This window comes from Yamadazyma tenuis, chromosome 4, assembly GCF_029203305.1.
Source record: "Yamadazyma tenuis chromosome 4, complete sequence".
NCBI classification, from domain to species: Eukaryota; Fungi; Ascomycota; class Pichiomycetes; order Serinales; family Debaryomycetaceae; genus Yamadazyma; species Yamadazyma tenuis.
The window spans coordinates 1,011,940-1,032,871 of NC_089464.1; the positions used below are offsets into that span (position 1 = coordinate 1,011,940).

Below are 20,932 nucleotides of genomic sequence, written 5' to 3' on the forward strand. Positions count from 1 at the left end.
TTATAGCAGCATATATTCCAATGAGTATCTCTTGATGACACTATCGAAGGTGTTTTAGTAGTAGCTCACACCAGTTGCTCCAAAGACTTCTACCACAGATGGGAGCACATACAGTAATATCTACTTGAATCATTGCCCTTCTCCACTCTCCAAATCGCCCTTCTCAATAACAATTCGCACTAAACAAAATCGGCCTGAGAATCATCCTACAATGCAAGAAGAATTATTGCTGATTGATAGGCTCGAGGACCAGCTCATAGACCATCCTGATGCCACGACCAAGCATGATCTCAACGGGGACACCCTAGACGAGACGTTCCAGAGGAAATTGAATGCTCGAGCTGAACAACTCGCCAGCCAAGGCTCGCAGGATCCAGACGATAAAGGAACTCTTCAACGTCTAATCAACAAAACCGAGTTGAAGTACACATATCGAGACTACGGTAGCTTGGAAAATGAGTTAAACGACTGGTTCGTGGCTCATGACTTCAAAGTTATAGATCTTGATGGCTTAAATGCTAGGTACACTGAAGGCCTTCAACGGTTTGAAAGTCAGTTTCAACACATAGAAGACGAGGTAGAAATCGAGTATTTGAAGCATTGCGTCGAGTCCTTGACTCAAGATGAGATATGTGGTCTGTCACTTGATACATTGATCTACTACGGGTTTGGCAAATTTAAACTGTGCACAGGTGTTTGTGAGCAAGTGCACCAGATTCGAGATAACGTTAAAGTGCTTTATTCGTTGGGCGTCGTCGAAGGTGTGTGTCACCAGATAAACCTTTTCATTGATGAAAGGATTAATGCCGACGATCTGGGAAGTGACCAACTAACAGATGATACCAACTATTTCAAAGCATTGACGATACTTTATTTCATGGTGAACACTTTTCTTCAATGCAGCGATTCCCCCACTTACTTGAGCTTCAGAACAGATATGAACGATATCGATCTCATGAGTAGCATAGTAAGTTTCATTCAACATTGGAAGGTCAATCCCAATGGGAACTATAGAATTCGGCATTTGATCATCTTGCTATGGAAGTTAATTCTACTTGAATTTGGTGGGTCAGAAACGTTGCAGTCTTGTGATAAGTTTCTTATCAAATACCATAATATCAAGAGCAAAGATAACAAACTTAACAAGTTGACATGTTCTCCGTTGGACTACTACACTTTCAGACAAGACCTTGTGGACAAGTATCCGTTGTTTGGCGAGCTTACCCTGATCAAAACTGATCCTTATGACTTTAAACAGTTCGGTAAAACCTTGGACGAAATTAATGGCAATCCCAGAGCACCCAACCCATCGTCATCATCATCTTCATTACGCGAGGACTACGACTTCTTCATGGCATTGAACTCTCAGTCGAGCTCGTTGTCCAACTACATCGCACATCCCAGAACTAACGGCGTCCACACCACACAACGACAGTTACCTGCTCAAACTGTGCACATCTCCACCCCAGTTCCATCCCCACCGTCAACTCCATCGGACTTCATGTCTGGTGGAGAGAAGATCAGGAAACTGTACCAAATAAATCAAAGCATGCCATTTATTTACCCATTAAGTGACGAAGTTGAAGTGCCATATGCCGTAAAAGAGGCGGATGAGATCCTTCGAGACTCTATATACGACAGCTATTCCAACAAAAGACTTTGGGCAGAACGACAGAAGTTTATGGTACAGGAACGAGGATACTTGAATAATTACGAGGAGGAGGTTTCAGAGTCTCAGTCAGACGAGTTTGAGTATAATATGGATGATCTTTTGAAGAAGTACCCATCGAATGTTCTTGAGATAAAGTCTTTTATGAGGGTAGAAAAGTTCTACGGAAAAAACTTGGATAAGCTCAGCAGCTTGATGGAGGTGTTGATCGGCACCATCAGGAGTTACAAAATCGAACACAATTTGCATTTCATTGAAGATGAGTTGAATGGTGAAACCCCATATTATGCCAACGATAAGGAATTGATGAATAACGATAAGAAAACCCAAATAGACAAAATTTTGATTCAACAATTGGAAGTTCTCCGTACTAAAGAAATCACTGCCAAAGCTAGCTCCGGTATTATTTGTCTTTTATTGAAGTGGTTCAAAATTAATCACGTTCTCAAGTACTACTACTTGACGACGATTCTTTTTGATTCTCAAGTGTGCACGGTGGCCATGGACTTTTTAACCGAAACGTTCAACAACCCTAACAACCGAGAAACTACCAACGGTCATGAATTAGAAAATGCTTACGACTCCATGATTTACCAGAATCAGTTGACCAACCCAGCCATTGCTATCCCAATGCTAAACTTTTTTAACCAGTGCCTTGGAAATTCAAAGCCGCACAGGTTCCATCTCATCAACAAAAAGAAGTTGACAGAGTTTGGCACCAAATTAACCGAGAACAACGTCAATAAGTTCGTTATTGATGAGGTTAACGAGAACCATTGCTTCATCATGATCAACTTGGTGAACATTATACACAAAGTGATACTCAAAAATCATACGCAGCGAATTTTGACTGTCAACGAGCTCAAGCCATCTGAGATCTTCAAGATGATTGTGGTTAACTTTGACAACCCTCATCTTACGATACCAATCCTTAAGATACTCAAACAATTGATTCCATACCAAGGACGGAAGTGGAAGAGTCTAAACATGGACCTAATTTCAATGGTGTATCTCAATTGTCGACTCTCTATGAGAGATACATGGTTGAGTGGGAAAGACGTAGAAAACGATTTCCACAACTCGTTCGATCAGGAAATCAGCTTGCGAGGCCTTCTCCAGTTTTACAACATGCGCAAGTACCCCGAAAAGATGAGGTGTTTGGGATACGAAGTAGCTCCAGAGTTTACCTCGTTCCCCCTGGATGAGAACTTCGACTACCTTTAAGTTTGCAGCCACCACGGACGTGCACACGACCCGCGCTTTCAAGTCCTAATGAAAAAAAACTTCATCGACAAATTGCTCGAATATCCAACATCATCCACAAATATGGTTAAGTTAACCCAAATTGACGAGACACAGGCCAGTGCATTTGAGCCCAAGAACGAACAAGTCTACAGTGACAGTGACAGTGAAAGTGAAAGCGAAATTGAAGACGACTTTGACATTGAAAACGAAACCCTTTATGACAGAATTCTTGCTTTGAAAGATATCATTCCTCCAAAGCAAAGAAATGTACTTTTATCCGCAGTCCAAACCGTCCAGAGTCTGGTGACCACCGGATTGTTCAAAGGAGGTAACTTGTTGTGGGGTGTGACTTCGAGTCTTTTGTTGTTGGGAGTTCCATTATCACTTGCTATTTTGAGTGAAACCCAATTGCAAGAAATGGAAAGAGAAATGTCATTACAAGAATCCGCTCAAAGTGTATTGGCGTCGGGAAGCGAAGAAAAGAAGTAAGTAGTCGACGACCTATCTAACGGTATCTGTATATAAAATAAACATGTCACCATAAGAGACACAAAGGAGGAGAACTGAAGTTAACTCTGATTCTTTCAGAAAACCGAAACTACCTGGATTTAAAGAAGGACACACACAGAGGTTTCCCGTCTAACCTATGCCTTTTTGTGTTTGATGGACAAGGCATAGATATCCAAGTATGTTGTGATCTCATAAATAATCTCGTTGATAAACAGGCCATGGATCCCCAACGTCACTCCAAAGCCCAACCATGCCAGCGAATACACCACGTCAAACAAGTCGTATCCATACACGTCCACACAGAACTTTGTGGTGACGAGTTGCACCACCGGCACAATCATGGGCAAGTGAACCATTGGGAACGACTGGATCGTCAAGTGAGCAAGAATAATTCTTCCCACCGCAAAGGCAATCGAAAGACCAATGGAAAGGGAAAGAGGCAATCCAAACTGGTACAAGTAGTCTGGGAACACCGTCACCAACATTGCTATGGAAGTATAATAGGAAAAGAAAGGAATGAGCCCCTGGTAAGCCATGTCAATGGCCTTAGATGCAGCCACAGAGTCCTTCGAACGGCGGTAGTACCGAGCCACGTTTCCGAACGCTTGGGCGATATTAAAGTAAAGTGACCCAAGGCCTAATAACAGAGCGGCAGTTTTCACGTCAACATCAAATACCACCCACAGATTGTTGACTGCGAGAAGCTTGTATTGGAAGATGCCAGGTCCAAAGACGCCTATAATTGCAAACATACCAATGATCATCAAAATCCCTTCAACAGGCCCGGAAAATGTCGATAAGAAAAGCGTATGAGTATGGTACTCTTCCCAGGTGGACATGTAGAAGTTTGTTACCGACGCAAACTGCGTGAGCAAGAACAACTTGCTATAGCCCGTCTGCAACACTGAACAGAACACAATGGACCCAAGGGTGGTGTTAATGGCATCAATCGAGTGGTCGAATAATTCACCAAGAGGTCCGCTTTGACCAGTGTTCCGGGCATGGCACCCATCACATCCATCAAATGTTTGGTACATGAACAAACCGAACGCGTAGAAGAAGTAGCACCACCGAGGACTGTCTTGATTGAGGTATGGATCATAGTAGAACACACTGAAAAGGTTGCAAATAATAAACACAAGCCCAAGCAAGGTAATGACATTAGGGGCCATTGACCGCGGGAAAAGTTGTACAAACCAGTTCCACCATGGTTTCAACACCAACCTAGAGATGGTCGAGTGATCTTCCGATGAGTACTTGTACAACTTTAAGTTGGGCAATTTATCTTGCGGTATGTAGAATCCCATTTTGAGGTTAAATGAGCAAGAGAATCTGCGATCGATTTGTTCGCGACGAAGAGAGATGCGTCGCACGTGAGGGCCACCATGTGATGGATCGCGCAGTTGGTAGGGGGCGCGCCGTGGGGTGGTGGAGGCTGACCTATCACTTGCTTTTACGGCCGATCCGGTTATCACAGGTTCATGCGGCTGCCAAAGCTTAACTAAAATGATCGATCACGACAAAATGCGGTATTCAATGTGGAGTACCTTGGGGGTGATTTTATGAAAGTAATAACCGTATCATCAATACCAGTAGGGACGGGGGGCTTACCACGATGCATACAGTTCACGACCTAGGCACTATTATTACTCCCGGAAATGATTAGGATTATGCTGACATTCAATACGGTATATCACAAGCAATAGCATATGACAACCTACTGTGAAAGAACATGCCAATTACATAAAGAGACAGTCACTACAAAATTTGAGGCTTGTGCCCCTCGGTATTCATGATAAGCACGGACCGATAGTCATTCTTTAGTACAGCCTGGTTATATAGTTGACCAAAGAACAAAAGAAAGGCTTAGTTGACACCCCCTTTAACAGGACAGTTTACCCTCGTAATTCGTTAATTGGGTACCAGGGCCATTTGTACTGCACAATGATTACAAACACTTCGTCACTGTTAAAGTTTCCTCTCAAGTATAAGTAGTCCCCCAAAACCCGTGAGGAATCACTTTTTATTACAATAACTCACCATGATGGAAGACACTAGCTCTGACAATTTCAAAAATGTCATTACCAAAGAACCAGAACATATCAAGCCAGAAATGGTGATTGAAAACTTTGCCAAATCATACCCAATTCCTGTGCCCAACACCTACCAGCGAGTCATCACCAAACTCGGTAGGATTTTTGGTACCTGTGGTGTATGCTGCTTCTTGTGCTCCAATCCGTACGAAGAAGTCCAACAAGGTGAAGTAGGTTTAATTAGGCGGTTTGGTGCATTACAAAGAACTGTTGAACCAGGTTTATCGTACGTTAATACTTGGTCTGAGAGGTTGACCCGGGTATCGGTCAAGATAACTATTGCCGATATTCCTGCCCAAAGCTGCTTTACTCGTGATAATGTCAGTGTGGTGATCACCTCAGTGGTGTACTACAACATCATTGATCCGCAAAAGGCCATTTTCTCGATTGCCGACATCCATACTGCTATTATGGAAAGAACCCAAACCACCTTGAGAGACGTCATTGGTAACCGGGTGTTGCAGGATGTGGTGGAGAAACGTGAGGAAATCGCTGTGGCCATCGAGAGTATCATTGCCAAAACCGCTTTTGACTGGGGTGTTAACATAGAGTCAATTTTAATTAAAGACTTGAGCTTACCTCCTAAAGTCCAGGAATCATTATCAATGGCAGCTGAAGCCAAGCGGATTGGTGAAAGTAAAATCATCAATGCCAAGGCCGAAGTAGAAAGTGCCAAGTTGATGAGAAAAGCGGCTGATATTTTGGCTTCAAAGCCTGCTATGCAAATCCGGTACTTGGATGCCATGCAATCTATGGCCAGGAATGCCGGAAGTAAGGTGATTTTTATGCCTTCATCCAATGAGGTTGAGAGAATGGCTTCCAGTATTTCAGGACAGGTACCGACCGGCCAGGAAGAAGTCTCTGAGAATTTGACAGGTTCGGGCTTGGACCCCAGATCCATTGAGAATAACATCTCGTTGCAGGAAGCCATCAGAAATTAAAGAGACCCTTTGACTTGTAATTCTCCAAGGCCATTGAGTGTGCCAGTGTTATTAAATTAGATTTTAAGTATGCAATTGATATTCAGAAGCATAATACAGTGGATTCTAACCGCTGATGAAATTGTTTGTTTTAACCATAGTTCTAATCCTCTCACTTTTGATACTCACTACAGCATTTTGACGCGCTAAAATTTGTCAAGTACAGATCACCAGTGGTTTTATAGACATATACAATGGACGGTTTTGACTGGCTCAAACTCCCACAATCTGCGTCTAGTACACAGAAGATACGGCCAACATCACCAGCCCCTCCATCCGTCTCGTTTGGCGGTTTGGGTCCTTCCGATTCTGCCTTATCCTCGTCCCTTCGGCATAACGCTCTGGCAGACAATGTTTCAATTCCATCAGCCAAAACCACTAGAATCCATTCCTATAGCGACACGGCGCTCGTATCAGATGACAATCAGGCATCTCAGGCACTTGCCGATGATACCGGCATCCCCCTTTCCCTAACCACCCAAGACCTTACCCTTGCCGAGTCTCGAACTTACATTCGATGGTATTCGGATATCTTGGCTAGAACCGAAACCAGAACCATTCTGATGGTCGACGTCTATAAGTTTCTTCACAACTTCAAGCTCTCGGCCGAATTGAAGGATAAATTAAACCGTCTTTTCTTTAAGATTCTCAACTCCATTAATATCGGTGAGTTCTTTGCCTTACTTCGACTTATATCCCACTGCTTGCAGGGGAATCTGTTGCATCGAGGGTTAATCAGGGTGGCAGCACCGGTGCCGGCGCCTCCGTCCATTTTGAGTAAGAAACGTCAAAGTGGAGATGATGAAGAAGACGATGACACCCTCAACGATTCTCAAGACCCCAGTGTTCCTGCCAATCCAACTTCCAACCCGTTGGATTTGGACAGCTTCACCCAGTTCATGCTTACGGGCGAGCGGCCAGACGATAAACCCAGCAAAAAGCGAAGCAAAAAGCTAAAATCTGTCACATTCTCTGATCAAATCGTCACGGATGTCCACGAATCGTTGGGCCCACCAGTCCCATCACCTGCCCCGTCGCCGTCTCCACAGAACGAGATTGACTACTCGCTTCCAATGGATCAATTGCTCAACCGGATCTCTTCCCAGCTGAAGAATCCAGATGCAGAAGAACAACAGATTTTGGACGATATGGGGCTGCAGTTGAACCATTTCCGGAACCTAAACAACGTCGATACCGCTTCCATTGGTGGAGTGCCATCTTCAGCCCCATTTGGCCATCAACAGTACGATTCCCAGCTTCTACGACCCAATATGACGGGTCCTGCTCAAATGTCGCAGTACCTTCAGAAACAACAACAGGAACCACAACAGCTTCGACCTAATGTCACCGGCCCGTACGATATGATGAAGATATTTTCGCCATCCCCAGATGAGCTGCCACAGCAGTCTGTTGAACAGCCGGTTGCACAGGCACCTAGAGTATCACTTCAATTGTTCACAGACCAAATGACTGGTTCCACCGCTGAAAACACACTTGCAAACTCTCGTCTTGATGCCACCGCATCGCCTAACCAAGACAGACCGTTACCTCCGCCTCCAGTACCAGCAGCTCGTCGGGCCCGGTCTTTATCACTGCCCACTCCTAACGGACGCTCTGTACCACCACCTCCTCCACCATCTAGACGAAGAGGTGTCTCAAGCACGGTCAGCTCACCGCCACCCCAGGCGTTCCAAGTACCACCCCAGGCGTACCAAGTGCCACCCCAGTCGGCGCCAGCTCTCCCACCCAAAGTAATTCCAACTGAAGCCTTCTATCCACCGCCGCAACAACAAGAACTTTCAGCCCAATCCTCTGGAAGCACCACTAACATTCTTGATGACCTCAAGGAGCTTCAGGCTGAGGTCGATCGTATACGAGACATGACTGGAGGGTTTTAGAAATATCATCAATAGTATTCATAGACTTCGGAATAGAAATAGTTTCTGTTTAGGCAATCACAAGAAACGGACTTATCGCTAAAGACTAAATAGCTATCAATTAATGAACTACGGGGCGCTGTGAATGTACCAGGTCTACAATAATATTTGTGTTGCTTTCAGATACCTATGTAAAACTAATCTAGAGTTGACCTTTCCGTGTTGTAAATATTCTCCTTTTCCAACCTACAAGAAAAGCTGCACTAGCTCAGTTGGCAGAGCGTCAGTCTCATAGTTGTAAAATTGTGTCATCTGAAGGTCGACAGTTCGAACCTGCCGTGGAGCATTTCTTTTTTTTTTCAATTGAATCGCAGTCGCATTTGTGTTGTTTACAACGCGCATCTAAAGACGACTCCATTCATAACAAGACTCACGTATTCACATACACAATCCTTACAAGGACTTTACTTTTCCTTGCTCCAATACAAGGATTTACGTCAACAGTAATTACGTGCCACGCCCCTTTTACCCTAACTGTCGTTTCTATCAATTTTATGTTTGTCACAATAAAAACATGTTTCCTCGAGATATAGTCCCAGAAAGACCGGCGAAAAAACACCTTCTAGAAGATGACCACACATTTCTTCCACCAGCACTAAGCTCATACAGTATAGCGCTCCTCAACGATCGCACTTCTCAGTCGAAGCCGCCTCCTCAAAACCCCCATATCACAGGTATTTACGACTTGGATTTTCCACAAAGTGGTAGGAACAAACTCAAAGAGAAGCTTTCCATGCACTTTAGGGAGTCCGCCTACCAGAGCAGCACATCAGAAAATCCTTTCTTGCGCCTGTCAAAAAGCCTGAATGAGTTTCAGCCGGATCCGACTAATGATGTAGTGAATCCAAATGCCAACACGAGCATCACTTCTTCCTACAACCAACACTCCAATCATAGCATGAGCCATCCTGGCTCCGACAGAAATCTCTCGCACAACAGTGTGACGAAATTGTCCAATTACAATGCCAATTTATCAAATCACCACATGAGCTTATCCAACCACAACACAAACAACTTATCTGAACAAGCCTCCGACCCATTACCCACAACCAATCCATCCACATACAGAACAGCTTCTCCGCAAGTGAGGTATAGACCTTCAAGCGAGAACTCGTTGTCGGATCGTTTTACTGATAGAATTATGCCTCCAGTCAAGCGTTTGAGGGGCCCCAAAAGATTTGGAAAATTAATAGGGCCTCCTCAACGAGTGGTAAGAACATCTGTAGATACCCCTTCTCCAGTCCAGGAGCAGTCTAAACGACCTTCCCCATCTTCGAACGAATTTGATCTCAGTTTCCTTGACAAAGATAAAGAGTTGGAGCTCAGGAAGCGAATTGAGGAACAAAAGAAGCTTAATGAACTTGAAAGCAGAAGAGCAAGAGCAGATGCCAAAGCGAAAGCCATAAAAGCGTTATCAACACACGAAGAGCCAGTTTCTATGGAACGGATACGGAATCCGTTGGTAGAACTTCCACCTTCCCAGAACAATATTGCTCGTCTGGACGATAACGGGTTCAGAAAACCCAAATTACCAAGACCTTCGCCGGTCAAGGAGAAAGGAGCTCACGACGAAGAGAAAGAGAATATGACACCTGTTGAGCATAAACCTCATCCGGTAGACCTAATTAAGGGAGATATTGTACAACTTCCTCCAGCAATTGTACAATCCATTCAATCAAGAAAGCCCGATAAAACTCAAACCCAACTGGTTGATGAGCCCAGAAAGAAAGCCATAACCATTAATAATGTACAATACGAAAAGCTAGAGCTTCTTGGAAGAGGAGGAACATCCAAAGTCTACAAAGTCAAGTCTCTTGTTGATAATCGGCTTTATGCCATTAAGAAAGTCACTTTTGACCAATTTGATGACGCATGCATCAAATGCTTCAAAGGTGAAATCGACTTATTGTTGAAGTTGCGAAACAACGCCAGGGTTGTGCAACTTGTGGACTACGCCATTGGAGAAGGGCAAATATACCTTGTGATGGAGTGTGGGGAGATCGATCTCTCACATGTTTTGCATAACCGATTAAAAGGGGACAGCAAGTTGGACTTGAATTTTGTCAAGTTCTACGCCACCGAGTTGTTAACTTGTGTCCAAACTGTCCATCAAGCGGAAATCGTCCACAGTGACTTAAAGCCTGCGAACTTCCTCTTTGTCAGAGGGGTGCTCAAGATTATTGACTTTGGTATCGCCGACTCTGTTCCTGATCACACTGCAAATGTTTACAGAGATGCCCAAATCGGAACCCCAAACTACATGGCTCCAGAAGCATGGGTCAATGTTAATGACTCGATGCTGCCCATGAAACAGCTGTCAACAGAACACAAAAACACCTGGAAAGTCAGCAAACCGTCTGATATTTGGTCATGTGGGTGTATTATTTACCAAATGATTTACGGTAAGCCTCCATACGGCAAGTACAGTGGGAACCAGAGAATCATGGCCGTGTTGAATCCTCAAGTCAAGATCCAGTATCCGTCTAAAGGTATTGGTGGAGTTCCAGTTCCTACCAGCGCTATAGAATTAATGGAGAATTGCTTGGCCCGTATTCCAAACGATAGGTGGACAGTTGATAGGTGTTTAACCAGTGATTTCTTAAAACCTAAAGTGGTAAGTGAGAACTTTATCCGTGACTTGGTGCACCTGGCCGTAAACTTTGGTTATAATAACCGCGCTAATGGGACGGGAATCATAAGCACCGATGTTTACGACAAGTTGGTTGAGACAGTGATGAGACAAATTGAAGAGTTGAATTTTAGTTAGCATAGTGTAGCATAGACAATAGCATGAAATATTAGATCTATTGGAGAGTAAGAGAGAGCTTCCATACTTTTGATTTTATTCAAACTTACAATTCTATTGTACTATCTTGGACCTAATTTGGTCAAGATACTTGGACCCTGTTCCTCCCACTCGTGCTTATTCACCCACATGTGATCTCTATCAGCCATAATGTTGGCCAACACGGCTCCTCCGATAAACACCATATGTCTTCTTCTAGGAGGATCTTCAATCTTCACCTTGAACTTATCCAATCTTGAAGCATCACCGTTCAATACCTTTGTCAACCACAACTGCTTCAATTCTTTTTCCAAACGAGATGGTAGTCCGGGATACATCGATGAACCACCCGACAACACAATGGCTTTGAACAAGGTGGATCTGACATCCACATCAGCAGATTGGATAGCATTGAACAAGGTTTCACCAACACCAGGCAGTTCTACATCTACCAAATGAGGTTGAAACAAGCACTCCGGAGCTTCGAATCTTTCGGAACCGACTTTAATGACTCTTCCATCAGGTAATTCGTATGATTCCACTAAAGTTGTGGTTTCTTGAGCCAACTTAGTATCTAATTGCAAGTCGTATGACACATAGCACAACTTCTCTTTAATTTGACGAACGGTTTCAAAGTCAGCCGTCCTGTTGAAAGCATAGCCACGGCGTAATAACAAGTTGATCAAGTTCCTGGTTACGTCTCTACCAGCCACGTCCAATCTCTTGGTCAAGTGGTTCAACACCACCGATTCATAAACAGGCACAATGTGTGTAACACCATCCCCAGAATCGACCACAACACCGGACGATAATCCTTGAGCGTACAAGGCCAACACCGCTTGAATTGCCACATAAACACCGCTGAAGTTGTACTTTTCGAACATCACTTCACACATGGTTTCTCTATTTTTCAACGGATTCATTGGAGGTTCGGTTAACAATACCTTCTTGCCGGTGGTATCGATCTTCATTCTTTCGTAGAAGGCATAGTCCCATAAATGCTCCATATCTTCCCAGTTTTTGATGATTCCATTTTCCATGGGATAACTGATTTCAAGAAGGTTTCTGACTTCACTGGCTTCAGACCCACACATGATGTCCTTGATCTCGATGTCAGATGGTACCAAGGTACTACGTTCTTCTGCCCGCAAGATTGGTCTTCCAACGATGGAGGGAAATGTGTGGTCTGGGAAATTAGTTCCTGCCCGTCCTATTTTGACAAACCCAGTACCCTGGTCAAGAACTGCAATGGGTTAGTATTCGGGAAGTTGAATGAGAAATTGTTGGAGTTTATATCTGGTACTTACCAATTGGAGTGTCTGCCATGATAAACGGAGTATATTAATATGTGATGTGTAGGGATTATATACGCCGCTGGTAGATGTTGAGTTTTGAATGAGGGTTGAGTTGTCGCGCACTGATTTGGTGAACCACTGGCTGGTGAGAATGAACAACAAAATACTGAAGTGACACAGGAGGTATTTGCTAGTACATACTAATAAAGTTTCAGATTAACTGGGCTTATATAATGTACCATTTTACCTTAGCTTGAAGTATAATCGCAAACCGTTCTGGGGGATAAAAATTGAAACCATAATTAAAGGAGCCTCGGAGCCTCACTATGCTCTGAACCCACTCAACTCATAAAGTACTCGCATGTACTGGATCTACGATTTCTATGATATCTGCCTTCGACAAGATGGAGTAATTGGACACGAAACTCGGGTATTACAGAGAAATTCTCTGATTCTGACCAAAGTAATTGACTCTTTCAGGAGAACAGGGTACTGAGATCCGCAAACAGGTCGAGGAACTCCATATTCAAGCCAATAAGGTGGTAGTAGTACCTATAAGGATCTTTCACCAGATCAGCTGCCTTGTCGCCAATAAGACTTCTGAGTCTTCTTCTGATTTCGTCCAGCAGAGCCTCATATAAGTCATATGCGTTAGTGAACCTTTCCGGCCAACGGCTAAAGTCGTACTCCTTTGTATTGACATATACCATTGGCTTTCCAAACAAAAACGACATCATATTCAAACTATGAGCTTGACATTGGTGTTTAAGTTTATCTGTTGGTTGGAATGGGCCTGGTATGGAGTAAACGAACGACCCCGAGAGGAGCCTACCGGACTTATTCACACGAAATGTACCTCTAATTGGGTGGGGAGCTGTTCTGTCTTTCTGGGTGTGTTCCATTTTACAAGAAGGTTTGTTGGAAAGTGTATATGTTTGTGGTTGCAAATTATTTGGATGTGTGCGCGGGAGCTGCATGGCCAATGCCCACCGAGACCTTGATAGAGAACCACCAAGATACCACATTTATGGGCTTGATCACACGTACAAAGTTGGGCTCATATACTCTATATCATCTAATATCGTCAACATCAGTACAGTGGTAGGGAATCTGGGGTATGAGAGTGAATGGGTAATTGCTCAAAGCAGGAATTGGAATGAATCCTGGTTCCTACACCAGTGCTACACCGCATTTGTTAAATGTGACATTATCGACCACGTCTTATAAACTCTACTTCTTCGGACATGAACAAAACTACCTAGCAAGGCAACCGGATGGCAAACGTCAAGTATGATGTGTGAGTCTTAATCTCGCTTTCCACCTTGGTAACATTTCTCCACGTATAGTTAGCATCACCTTCCTTGACCCGTTCACCTCTGCCAAAAGGATTGAATCCTTTTCCAGTATTCGGAAGCTTATTGACGCCCGAGTCACTGTCGTCGGTTTCCTCTTCCAATTGTCTTTTTCCGTTGGCCAAATAACCTCTTTTTCTGGTCTCAATGCCCTTACCTCTTCTTGACTGAATATCCTTTAACCTTTTCACCACGTCTCCCATATCCCGGATCATGTCTTTACGAGCCTCCCACCGTCTTCCAGAAACCTCTACAAGTTCAATATTGATCCAACCATGCTCCTGTAATGCTTCCACAGTCTTTTGCACCTGCTCGATACAAGGTGAAAAACAACATACTCCAACTTTAGAAGTCTTGCTCATTACCAGATCAAGTTGGGTTATGGCTGTCCACGGAGATGGCAAGTCCAAGAATACCATATCGGCGTCAATTCCTCCATTTTTCAGTACAAAGTTTGCTGGAATGTTTGCAATCTCAAACCCACCTTCACAAACATCACGATGAGTAATCAATGTGTTTGTGGTAAGTCCATGTTCTTCCAATTCTTTCTTGGCCTCAATATATCTAGGCTCATGGAACTCGTATGTGAAAACTCTTCCGGCTGCCCCAACGGTTCTGGCGAATGAATGAGTGAAAGAAGCAGAGCCAGTACCAGCTTCTATAACTCTAGTACCAGAAATTACATTTAACCTTTGCATAATGTAGGCGGAGTCGTGTGTGTATACTATCTGGGTTCTGTGGGGGAGTGATAGCGTCCAAAGTTCGGGCGTGGGATGAAGAAGGTGTATGAATCCATATCCTTTAGCACCTTCCATTTGTTCTCCATACTTGAGACCCACCATATCCTCATGCTTAAAGTGACCAAACCTGGTGTTGAGGATCTGGCCTTTGGTGACAGTGATGGGCTTTGTATCAGTCCGGCTTATAAAGGCGAGTACAAGGTCACCCTCTTCTATAACGTCTTTGTATGAGAAGAACGACATACTGGTGATAAATTCAGAGATAGATTTATTTCGCGATGAGCAAAGCCAAGATATGTTCAAATATCCAATAGGGGAGAGAAAACTTCCGAAGAAAGCCGCCCAAGTGCGTCTCCCTTGTCGACTTGCCGAGTTATACGCTTAATTGGTCTCCAATGAACTTCGATTCTCCTTAATTCAATGTATCCTATTAGCCTAGGGTGGTAACATGTGCCCCTACCGACCCGCGAAGTTTTCAACGATTCCAACTCTCAACTTACAACAAACTCACCAATGTCGGCTCCAAATTCACGTTCGATTTCCGATGGATCGTCCAATGCCGAAGACTTATACTTAGAGGCGTATGCCTTCACCACAGCCGCAGCTCTTGTCGGGTCGGTCGACAGAAAGATATTTTTGTTGTTAAGAGACGGAAGAAACTTGTTTGGTGTCTTGAGAACGTTTGACCAATTTGCCAACTTGGTATTACAGGATACCACGGAAAGGATATACTTGGATGCAGAGGGAAGCAAGAGCTTGGAAAAGCCAGCCCGGTTTGGTGAAACTTATAGAGGAGTATTTATGGTCAGAGGAGAAAATGTAGTGATGATGGGAGCAGTGGATATCGACCATGAGGATGAACATTTAGAGGTGTTACAAAATATTCCATTCGAGGCTGCTGAAGCCGAGTTGAAGGCCATTCAAAGGGAAAGAGTTCAAGCGGAAAAGCAGAAAACTAAGCTGTTGTTGCTGAGAGGGTTGATTAACGATTTCACGAAGTCTGACTTGTATTAGTGTATGTATATAAAGTATACGACAACGAAAATTAAAGGAGCGCAGAAACAACTAATAGATGTCGGAAATGTATTATTATATACTGCAAGACGATGGGGGTCGATGGTTTCACAACTTCAGGACTTGGTCTTGACGTGCCTTGTGTCCCTCAAAGTACTTCACCACCTCCGCAAACTTCTTTGACTCGTCCCGTGCAAGCTGTCCAAGGTGTGCTTCATCTGGTCCATCTGCGATTCTCAAAGTCCGAGCGTGAGCATACATCTTTGCAAGCTCTGTGTCTTGAGACACTCCTTCAGCCCCATAAACCTGAATACACCAGTCAAGAATCTTCAATACTGCTCTGGGAGTCTCGATTTTGGCCATGGCTATATCTCTTTTGGCAGTCTTAGCATTCGAAATATCGATTTGATGAGCTGCATTAAGCACCAAAAGACGGCATTTCTGAAGTGAAAGCTTATGCTCTCCATAAGCATTGAGAAATGATTCTCTCTTCACCATGGGCTTGCCGAAAATGTCTCTGCCGGCAGCCCTCAGCACCGCCCTCATTAAGGCATATTCTCCGGCACCAATAAGACGCATACAGTGGTGAATACGCCCAGGGCCTAAACGAGACTGGATGATCTCAAATCCCATACCCACCTTACCAAGGATAGAATTATCCATATCCTCGGCTGGCACCTCAAAGTCGTTGAACTCCACCTCACAGTGTCCATGAGGAGCATCGTCATAGCCAAACACGCTGAGTGGTCGGATCAATTTGGCTTTTCCTGAAGCTAAAGCCTTTTTCGCATCCAACACCAACACACTGTGATTACGGTAGATGTTGTCCAGAGACTCGGTTTTGCACATCACCAACCACACGCGACACCGAGGATCACCTGCACCAGAGGCAAACCACTTGACTCCATTGAGAACGTAGTTGCCGTGTGAATTCTTCTGGGCCGAGCATGAGATGTTCAAGGCATTGGATGAAGAAGTGCCTTTTTCTGTCATCAAGAACGCCGAGCGGATCTCACCGCGGAGCAATGGAAGGAGGTACTGCTCCCGGTGATAGGCCGAGCCGAACTTGGCGAGAATCTCCATGTTACCTGTATCGGGTGCACCTGTATTGGTGGCCTCGGGTGCCACGAACGACCGGCCCAAGAATTGCGCCATAAGGCCATACTCCAAGTTTGTGTAGCCAGGTCCATCGGTATAGTGCTTAGAGAGGAACATGTTCCACAAACCTAATTGTTTGGCCTTTTGTTTCAATTTTTCAGTGACTTCAGGAGTGGTTTTCCACCTTTGTTCGGGATCCTGGGAAATTTGGTCAAAGTAGAGAGCATCCGCAGGAATACAGTAGTTATGCACAAAGTCGTAGGTCTTGCGGATCGCCTCGAGGCCACGTGGTGAGATCTTATCAAGGAATACTGCTGGAATGTCAAGGTCTGTCATTGGAATGAAAATTCTTTGTGAATAATGGCTATGGAATTGTGTGAGGTTTTATACTTCTTGTTCCCCACAAATGCCAGTGCGGTTTGCGACCGGTGAGAATGCGACATCCAACGACATCCTCTCCCACCCATTTCGCGAACACTTGGAAATCTCATTTGCCTTCAAAACATCATGGAGTTCGAATCTGACGTGTTACAAATCCCAGACTACCGCCTCTCCCAGAAAGAGTTCCTTCTTGCGAACACTTCCGAGGCCAGTGCGCGGGCAGCCATTTTTGAGGAGCTCGCATCAGAAATCACTGAGGCAAACATGGGTCCTTACTACAAGTATCTTCATGAACAGTACAGTGATTTCCCATATGTCGAGTCTGTGTACGAGAAATTGAATGCAGCCAATGAGGAACAGCTTTCAGTGTTGCAGGCCAGAGTCAAGGAAGCTGAAAGTGACGAAGAAAGTGAATTGGACGTTGTGCAAACCAACTTGAAGCTTGCCGAGTACTACACCACGATCATTGACCGCCAAAACGCCACTGATACTTATAAAAAGACCTTAGAATTGACTTCCAACACCGGCTACAAAATCGATATGTTGCTTACGCTCACGAGAGTTGAGTTCTTTTTCAATGACTTCCACGAAGCTGCTAAATATTTGGAACAAATCAAACAATTGAGTGACAAGGGAGGTGATTGGGAACGTCGGAATCGGTTCAAGACATACAACGGGCTCTACCTTATGGCCACCAGAAACTTTGCCGAGGCGTCTGGGCTTTTGATCGACTCTTTGGCGACCTTCACTTCTAGTGAGGTGTGCAGCTATGAACAGATTGCCCATTATGCCATTGTCACCGGGGTTTTGTCTTTAAGCAGAACCGAGTTGAAATCCAAGATCATCGACCTGCCAGAAATATTATCCATCTACTCGTCTGCGCCCGAGCTTGAGCCATTGGTGAACTTGACCAACACCTTATACACTTGCCAATACAACTGTTTGTTCGAGTACTTGCTTCAAACTTACGACCAGTTACTTGTGCCCAACAAGTACCTTGCGCAACATGCCAATTATTTCTTGCGGGAGTTGAGATGCAAAGCCTACAGACAGTTGTTGGAGAGTTATAAGCTGTTGTCCTTAAAGTCGATGGCCCGTAACTTCAACATCTCGGAAGAGTTCTTGGACAACGACTTGTGTAAGTTTATCCCCAACAAGAAGCTCAACTGCACAATCGACAAGGTCAATGGGATCATTGAAACCACTCGTCCGGACAATAAGAACAGTCAGTACCATTTGTTGATCAAGCAGGGTGACGGATTGTTGACCAAATTGCAGAAATACGGAGCGGCGGTGAAGTTAAGCGGAGCTGAGCGTGTGGTCTAGACGACATCCAAACGGATAGAGTGGAGTTTGCATATATCGCCATAACCACATATAGAAACTAATGTAAACCGAAACAACCTGCTTTGAAAGCATATTCGCCCTCTATGAACACCCACTAAACAATACCTGTGAATGCACCGCCACTATCAGGCCTTCCATCAACTCTGCTGACATATCAAAAGATGCTGACATAGTCACTGAGGATAAGCCTTTTCGGGTTATTGGCTGCAAACCTCACAGCCCCTCTCCACCAGACTGTTAGCCAATAGCCACTAACGCACCAGGGTCATCCAGGATCATCCAGGATCATCCTAGAACTCCACAACTCTATCCCGAACTGATCCGCCACTCAAATAGGCCCCTGCACCGGTTCCCGCAAGGTACCAAGCAAAGTGAGCAAGGTGCGTGATAGGCGCAGAATAATTTTCTTAGCATTGCAAAACCCTATATATAAATAGCAGTAGATTCGCATTTTATTGGCGGGCACTGGTTTTTTGCAATGAAATTGGGACCTCTAACTGCTAGTATTCTCGCATCCTGGCACGTCGGTATGGCTGCTGCTACTCAAGTTGAAACGACAGTGGTACCGACCGAGCAGCCGGGTTTTTTTGCCCTCAATTTCGAAATCCAGCGGGGCAATTCCAAGACTGATATGGGGACTGAAAGAACGCCGAGACTCATCCGTCGAATGCTCTCTGACGAAGAACAAGCATCGCTGCCACTCTTCGAACGAGGGAGAAAGGTCTGGCGTCGGGATTTCTTCGAGATGACTCTTGAAAATGCCGATACGTTCTACCTTACCGAGCTTGAAATTGGTTCTAACGGCGACAAGAACCAGGTTCTTGTTGATACGGGGCTGTCGGATTTATGGGTGATGGCACATGACGTGGACTGTCATGCTGAGTCATCATCAGCGTCAACCAAGAAGAGAGACCTTGGACTTCATGTTGGAGATATCTTTGTACATCCACACGAAGATTCCATCTCCCCCACCAAAACAGAGAAACTCCAAGGGAAGGCAAATGCCAACTCCATTTTGAGTGCTTTCGGCATCACCACCGACTCCCCGTTTGGTGGTAGTGGCGGTAGTGGTAGCGGCTCCGGCAGTGCCGTTGCGGTTGCCGTTGCCACCGACTCGGGTTCCACTACAAACACATGTACGTCTTATGGCCTGTTCAACACCGCGAACTCAGAATCCTTCACCAGAAACTCGCTGGCACCAGCTTTCCTGATTCGGTACGCGGACGGTACCAGTGCTGAAGGGATCTGGGGCTATGACGACGTCAAGATCAGCAATGCCACCGTCAATAACTTGTCATTTGCTGTGTCCAACGATACTTCTTCCAATATCGGCGTGCTTGGAATCGGATTAGCCATGCTTGAAGTCACATACTCCCTGGGTACATCCAACGCATACACGTATGAAAACTTACCGGCAAGACTTGCATCTCAAAATATCATTGCCAAAAATGCCTACTCTCTCTACCTTGGGTCTTCGGACTCCAAAACTGGTACGGTTTTATTTGGAGCTGTGGACCATGCCAAGTATTCGGGAACCCTCCAAACCGTTCCTATTGTTAACACCCTTGAATCATACGGGTACGAAAGTCCTATTCGGTTAGAAATCAATGTCGATGAAATCCTGTTAACCAACTCAGACTCAGTGCAAGTTAACTCTAACGGGTACACGGCACTCTTGGACTCGGGTCTGACCTTGTCATATTTCCCGCAATCATTATTGGAGAAAACTGCGTCTACACTTGGTCTTGACTACTCCAACTCGGTGGGGGCATACCTCATTGACTGTGATGTCAGCGGTGACACCTCCATCGACTTCACCTTTAGTGGCATTAATATCTCGTGTCCCATCTCCCACTTTGTGGTGCAGGTGACTTCCGGTACCTGTGCGTTTGGGATATTGGCACAGAGCCTGAGCTCCGACTATCTTCTTTTGGGAGACAACTTCTTGCGCAATGCCTATGTGGTTTACGATCTTGAGGATTTGACCATCTCGTTAGCTCAAGTGAACCACAGTGATGAGGAGGATATCGAGGTGATTTCCTCCAATATTCCTCAGGCTCTGTCCGTGGTATCCGCTGCCACCGCTGCCAACTCCGGTGGTTCTGAGTCCACCGCGTCTGGGTCAGTGACCTTGTCTAATAGTGATACCGATAGTAGTAGAGACTCTGGGGCTATTAGAATGGTGCCCAAGCTCATGACAGCGGCAGCATTTGTCGGGGTGATTTTAGCATTATAATAGGTTTATGTATGAAATGGGGGCTTCAATATTCCATGTTCCAAACGCTTCTCGTAGTTTTCGATTGTCGTCTGAAGTTTCGCAGTCGTCACTCGAATCAGAGGGTCGCGAGAAAATACCACTTTTACTATCATTAATAATCTACTCCTTAGAGGTGTTTAGTTACCACCACCCTTTTGTTTTATGTCATTGTAACAGTGCTATCGACATACACATCTGCATATTTAATCCCCATCCATTTTGAGTCCGG

General features: G+C 44.8%; 11 protein-coding genes across 11 annotated transcripts; 7 read left to right on the forward strand and 4 right to left on the reverse strand. All coding sequences in view use genetic code 12, as the record gives it.

The window, feature by feature from the left end:
* Positions 1–211: 211 nt before the first annotated feature.
* FAR11 (Factor arrest protein 11) lies at positions 212–2,893 on the forward strand (the record flags this gene model as incomplete). Its single annotated transcript, XM_006684187.1, has 1 exon — positions 212–2,893. The coding sequence occupies one exon, from the start codon at positions 212–214 to the stop codon at positions 2,891–2,893; it is 2,682 nt and encodes an 893-aa protein (XP_006684250.1).
* Positions 2,894–2,995: 102 nt separating this feature from the next.
* Positions 2,996–3,403, forward strand: tom22 (mitochondrial import receptor subunit Tom22; the record flags this gene model as incomplete). Its single annotated transcript, XM_006684186.1, has 1 exon — positions 2,996–3,403. One exon carries the CDS (start codon positions 2,996–2,998, stop codon positions 3,401–3,403), a length of 408 nt encoding a protein of 135 aa, XP_006684249.1.
* Positions 3,404–3,558: 155 nt separating this feature from the next.
* EPT1 (Phosphotransferase) lies at positions 3,559–4,731 on the reverse strand (the record flags this gene model as incomplete). The annotated part of the gene is made up of 1 exon (XM_006684185.2): positions 3,559–4,731. The coding sequence occupies one exon, from the start codon at positions 4,729–4,731 to the stop codon at positions 3,559–3,561; it is 1,173 nt and encodes a 390-aa protein (XP_006684248.1).
* Positions 4,732–5,465: 734 nt separating this feature from the next.
* On the forward strand, positions 5,466–6,458 carry PSN45_003547 (uncharacterized protein; the record flags this gene model as incomplete). The annotated part of the gene is made up of 1 exon (XM_006684640.1): positions 5,466–6,458. One exon carries the CDS (start codon positions 5,466–5,468, stop codon positions 6,456–6,458), a length of 993 nt encoding a protein of 330 aa, XP_006684703.1.
* A 233-nt stretch (positions 6,459–6,691) lies between these two features.
* On the forward strand, positions 6,692–11,201 carry MPS1 (Serine/threonine kinase mps1; the record flags this gene model as incomplete). The annotated part of the gene is made up of 3 exons (XM_006684184.2): positions 6,692–8,366; positions 8,558–8,565; positions 9,252–11,201. The coding sequence occupies 3 exons, from the start codon at positions 6,692–6,694 to the stop codon at positions 11,199–11,201; spliced, it is 3,633 nt and encodes a 1,210-aa protein (XP_006684247.2).
* Positions 11,202–11,302: 101 nt separating this feature from the next.
* Positions 11,303–12,545, reverse strand: ARP2 (Arp2/3 complex subunit, actin nucleation center; the record flags this gene model as incomplete). Its single annotated transcript, XM_006684638.1, has 2 exons — positions 11,303–12,462; positions 12,527–12,545. 2 exons carry the CDS (start codon positions 12,543–12,545, stop codon positions 11,303–11,305), a joined length of 1,179 nt encoding a protein of 392 aa, XP_006684701.1.
* Positions 12,546–13,772: 1,227 nt separating this feature from the next.
* TRM61 (tRNA (adenine-N(1)-)-methyltransferase catalytic subunit trm61) lies at positions 13,773–14,849 on the reverse strand (the record flags this gene model as incomplete). Its single annotated transcript, XM_006684636.1, has 1 exon — positions 13,773–14,849. The coding sequence occupies one exon, from the start codon at positions 14,847–14,849 to the stop codon at positions 13,773–13,775; it is 1,077 nt and encodes a 358-aa protein (XP_006684699.1).
* Positions 14,850–15,119: 270 nt separating this feature from the next.
* PSN45_003551 (uncharacterized protein) lies at positions 15,120–15,620 on the forward strand (the record flags this gene model as incomplete). The annotated part of the gene is made up of 1 exon (XM_006684182.1): positions 15,120–15,620. One exon carries the CDS (start codon positions 15,120–15,122, stop codon positions 15,618–15,620), a length of 501 nt encoding a protein of 166 aa, XP_006684245.1.
* Positions 15,621–15,728: 108 nt separating this feature from the next.
* PSN45_003552 (acyl-CoA dehydrogenase) lies at positions 15,729–17,054 on the reverse strand (the record flags this gene model as incomplete). The annotated part of the gene is made up of 1 exon (XM_006684181.2): positions 15,729–17,054. The coding sequence occupies one exon, from the start codon at positions 17,052–17,054 to the stop codon at positions 15,729–15,731; it is 1,326 nt and encodes a 441-aa protein (XP_006684244.1).
* Positions 17,055–17,225: 171 nt separating this feature from the next.
* Positions 17,226–18,544, forward strand: RPN7 (proteasome regulatory particle subunit; the record flags this gene model as incomplete). Its single annotated transcript, XM_006684180.2, has 2 exons — positions 17,226–18,414; positions 18,516–18,544. 2 exons carry the CDS (start codon positions 17,226–17,228, stop codon positions 18,542–18,544), a joined length of 1,218 nt encoding a protein of 405 aa, XP_006684243.2.
* A 431-nt stretch (positions 18,545–18,975) lies between these two features.
* SAP9_2 (aspartyl protease) lies at positions 18,976–20,682 on the forward strand (the record flags this gene model as incomplete). Its single annotated transcript, XM_006684179.2, has 1 exon — positions 18,976–20,682. The coding sequence occupies one exon, from the start codon at positions 18,976–18,978 to the stop codon at positions 20,680–20,682; it is 1,707 nt and encodes a 568-aa protein (XP_006684242.2).
* Positions 20,683–20,932: the final 250 nt, after the last annotated feature.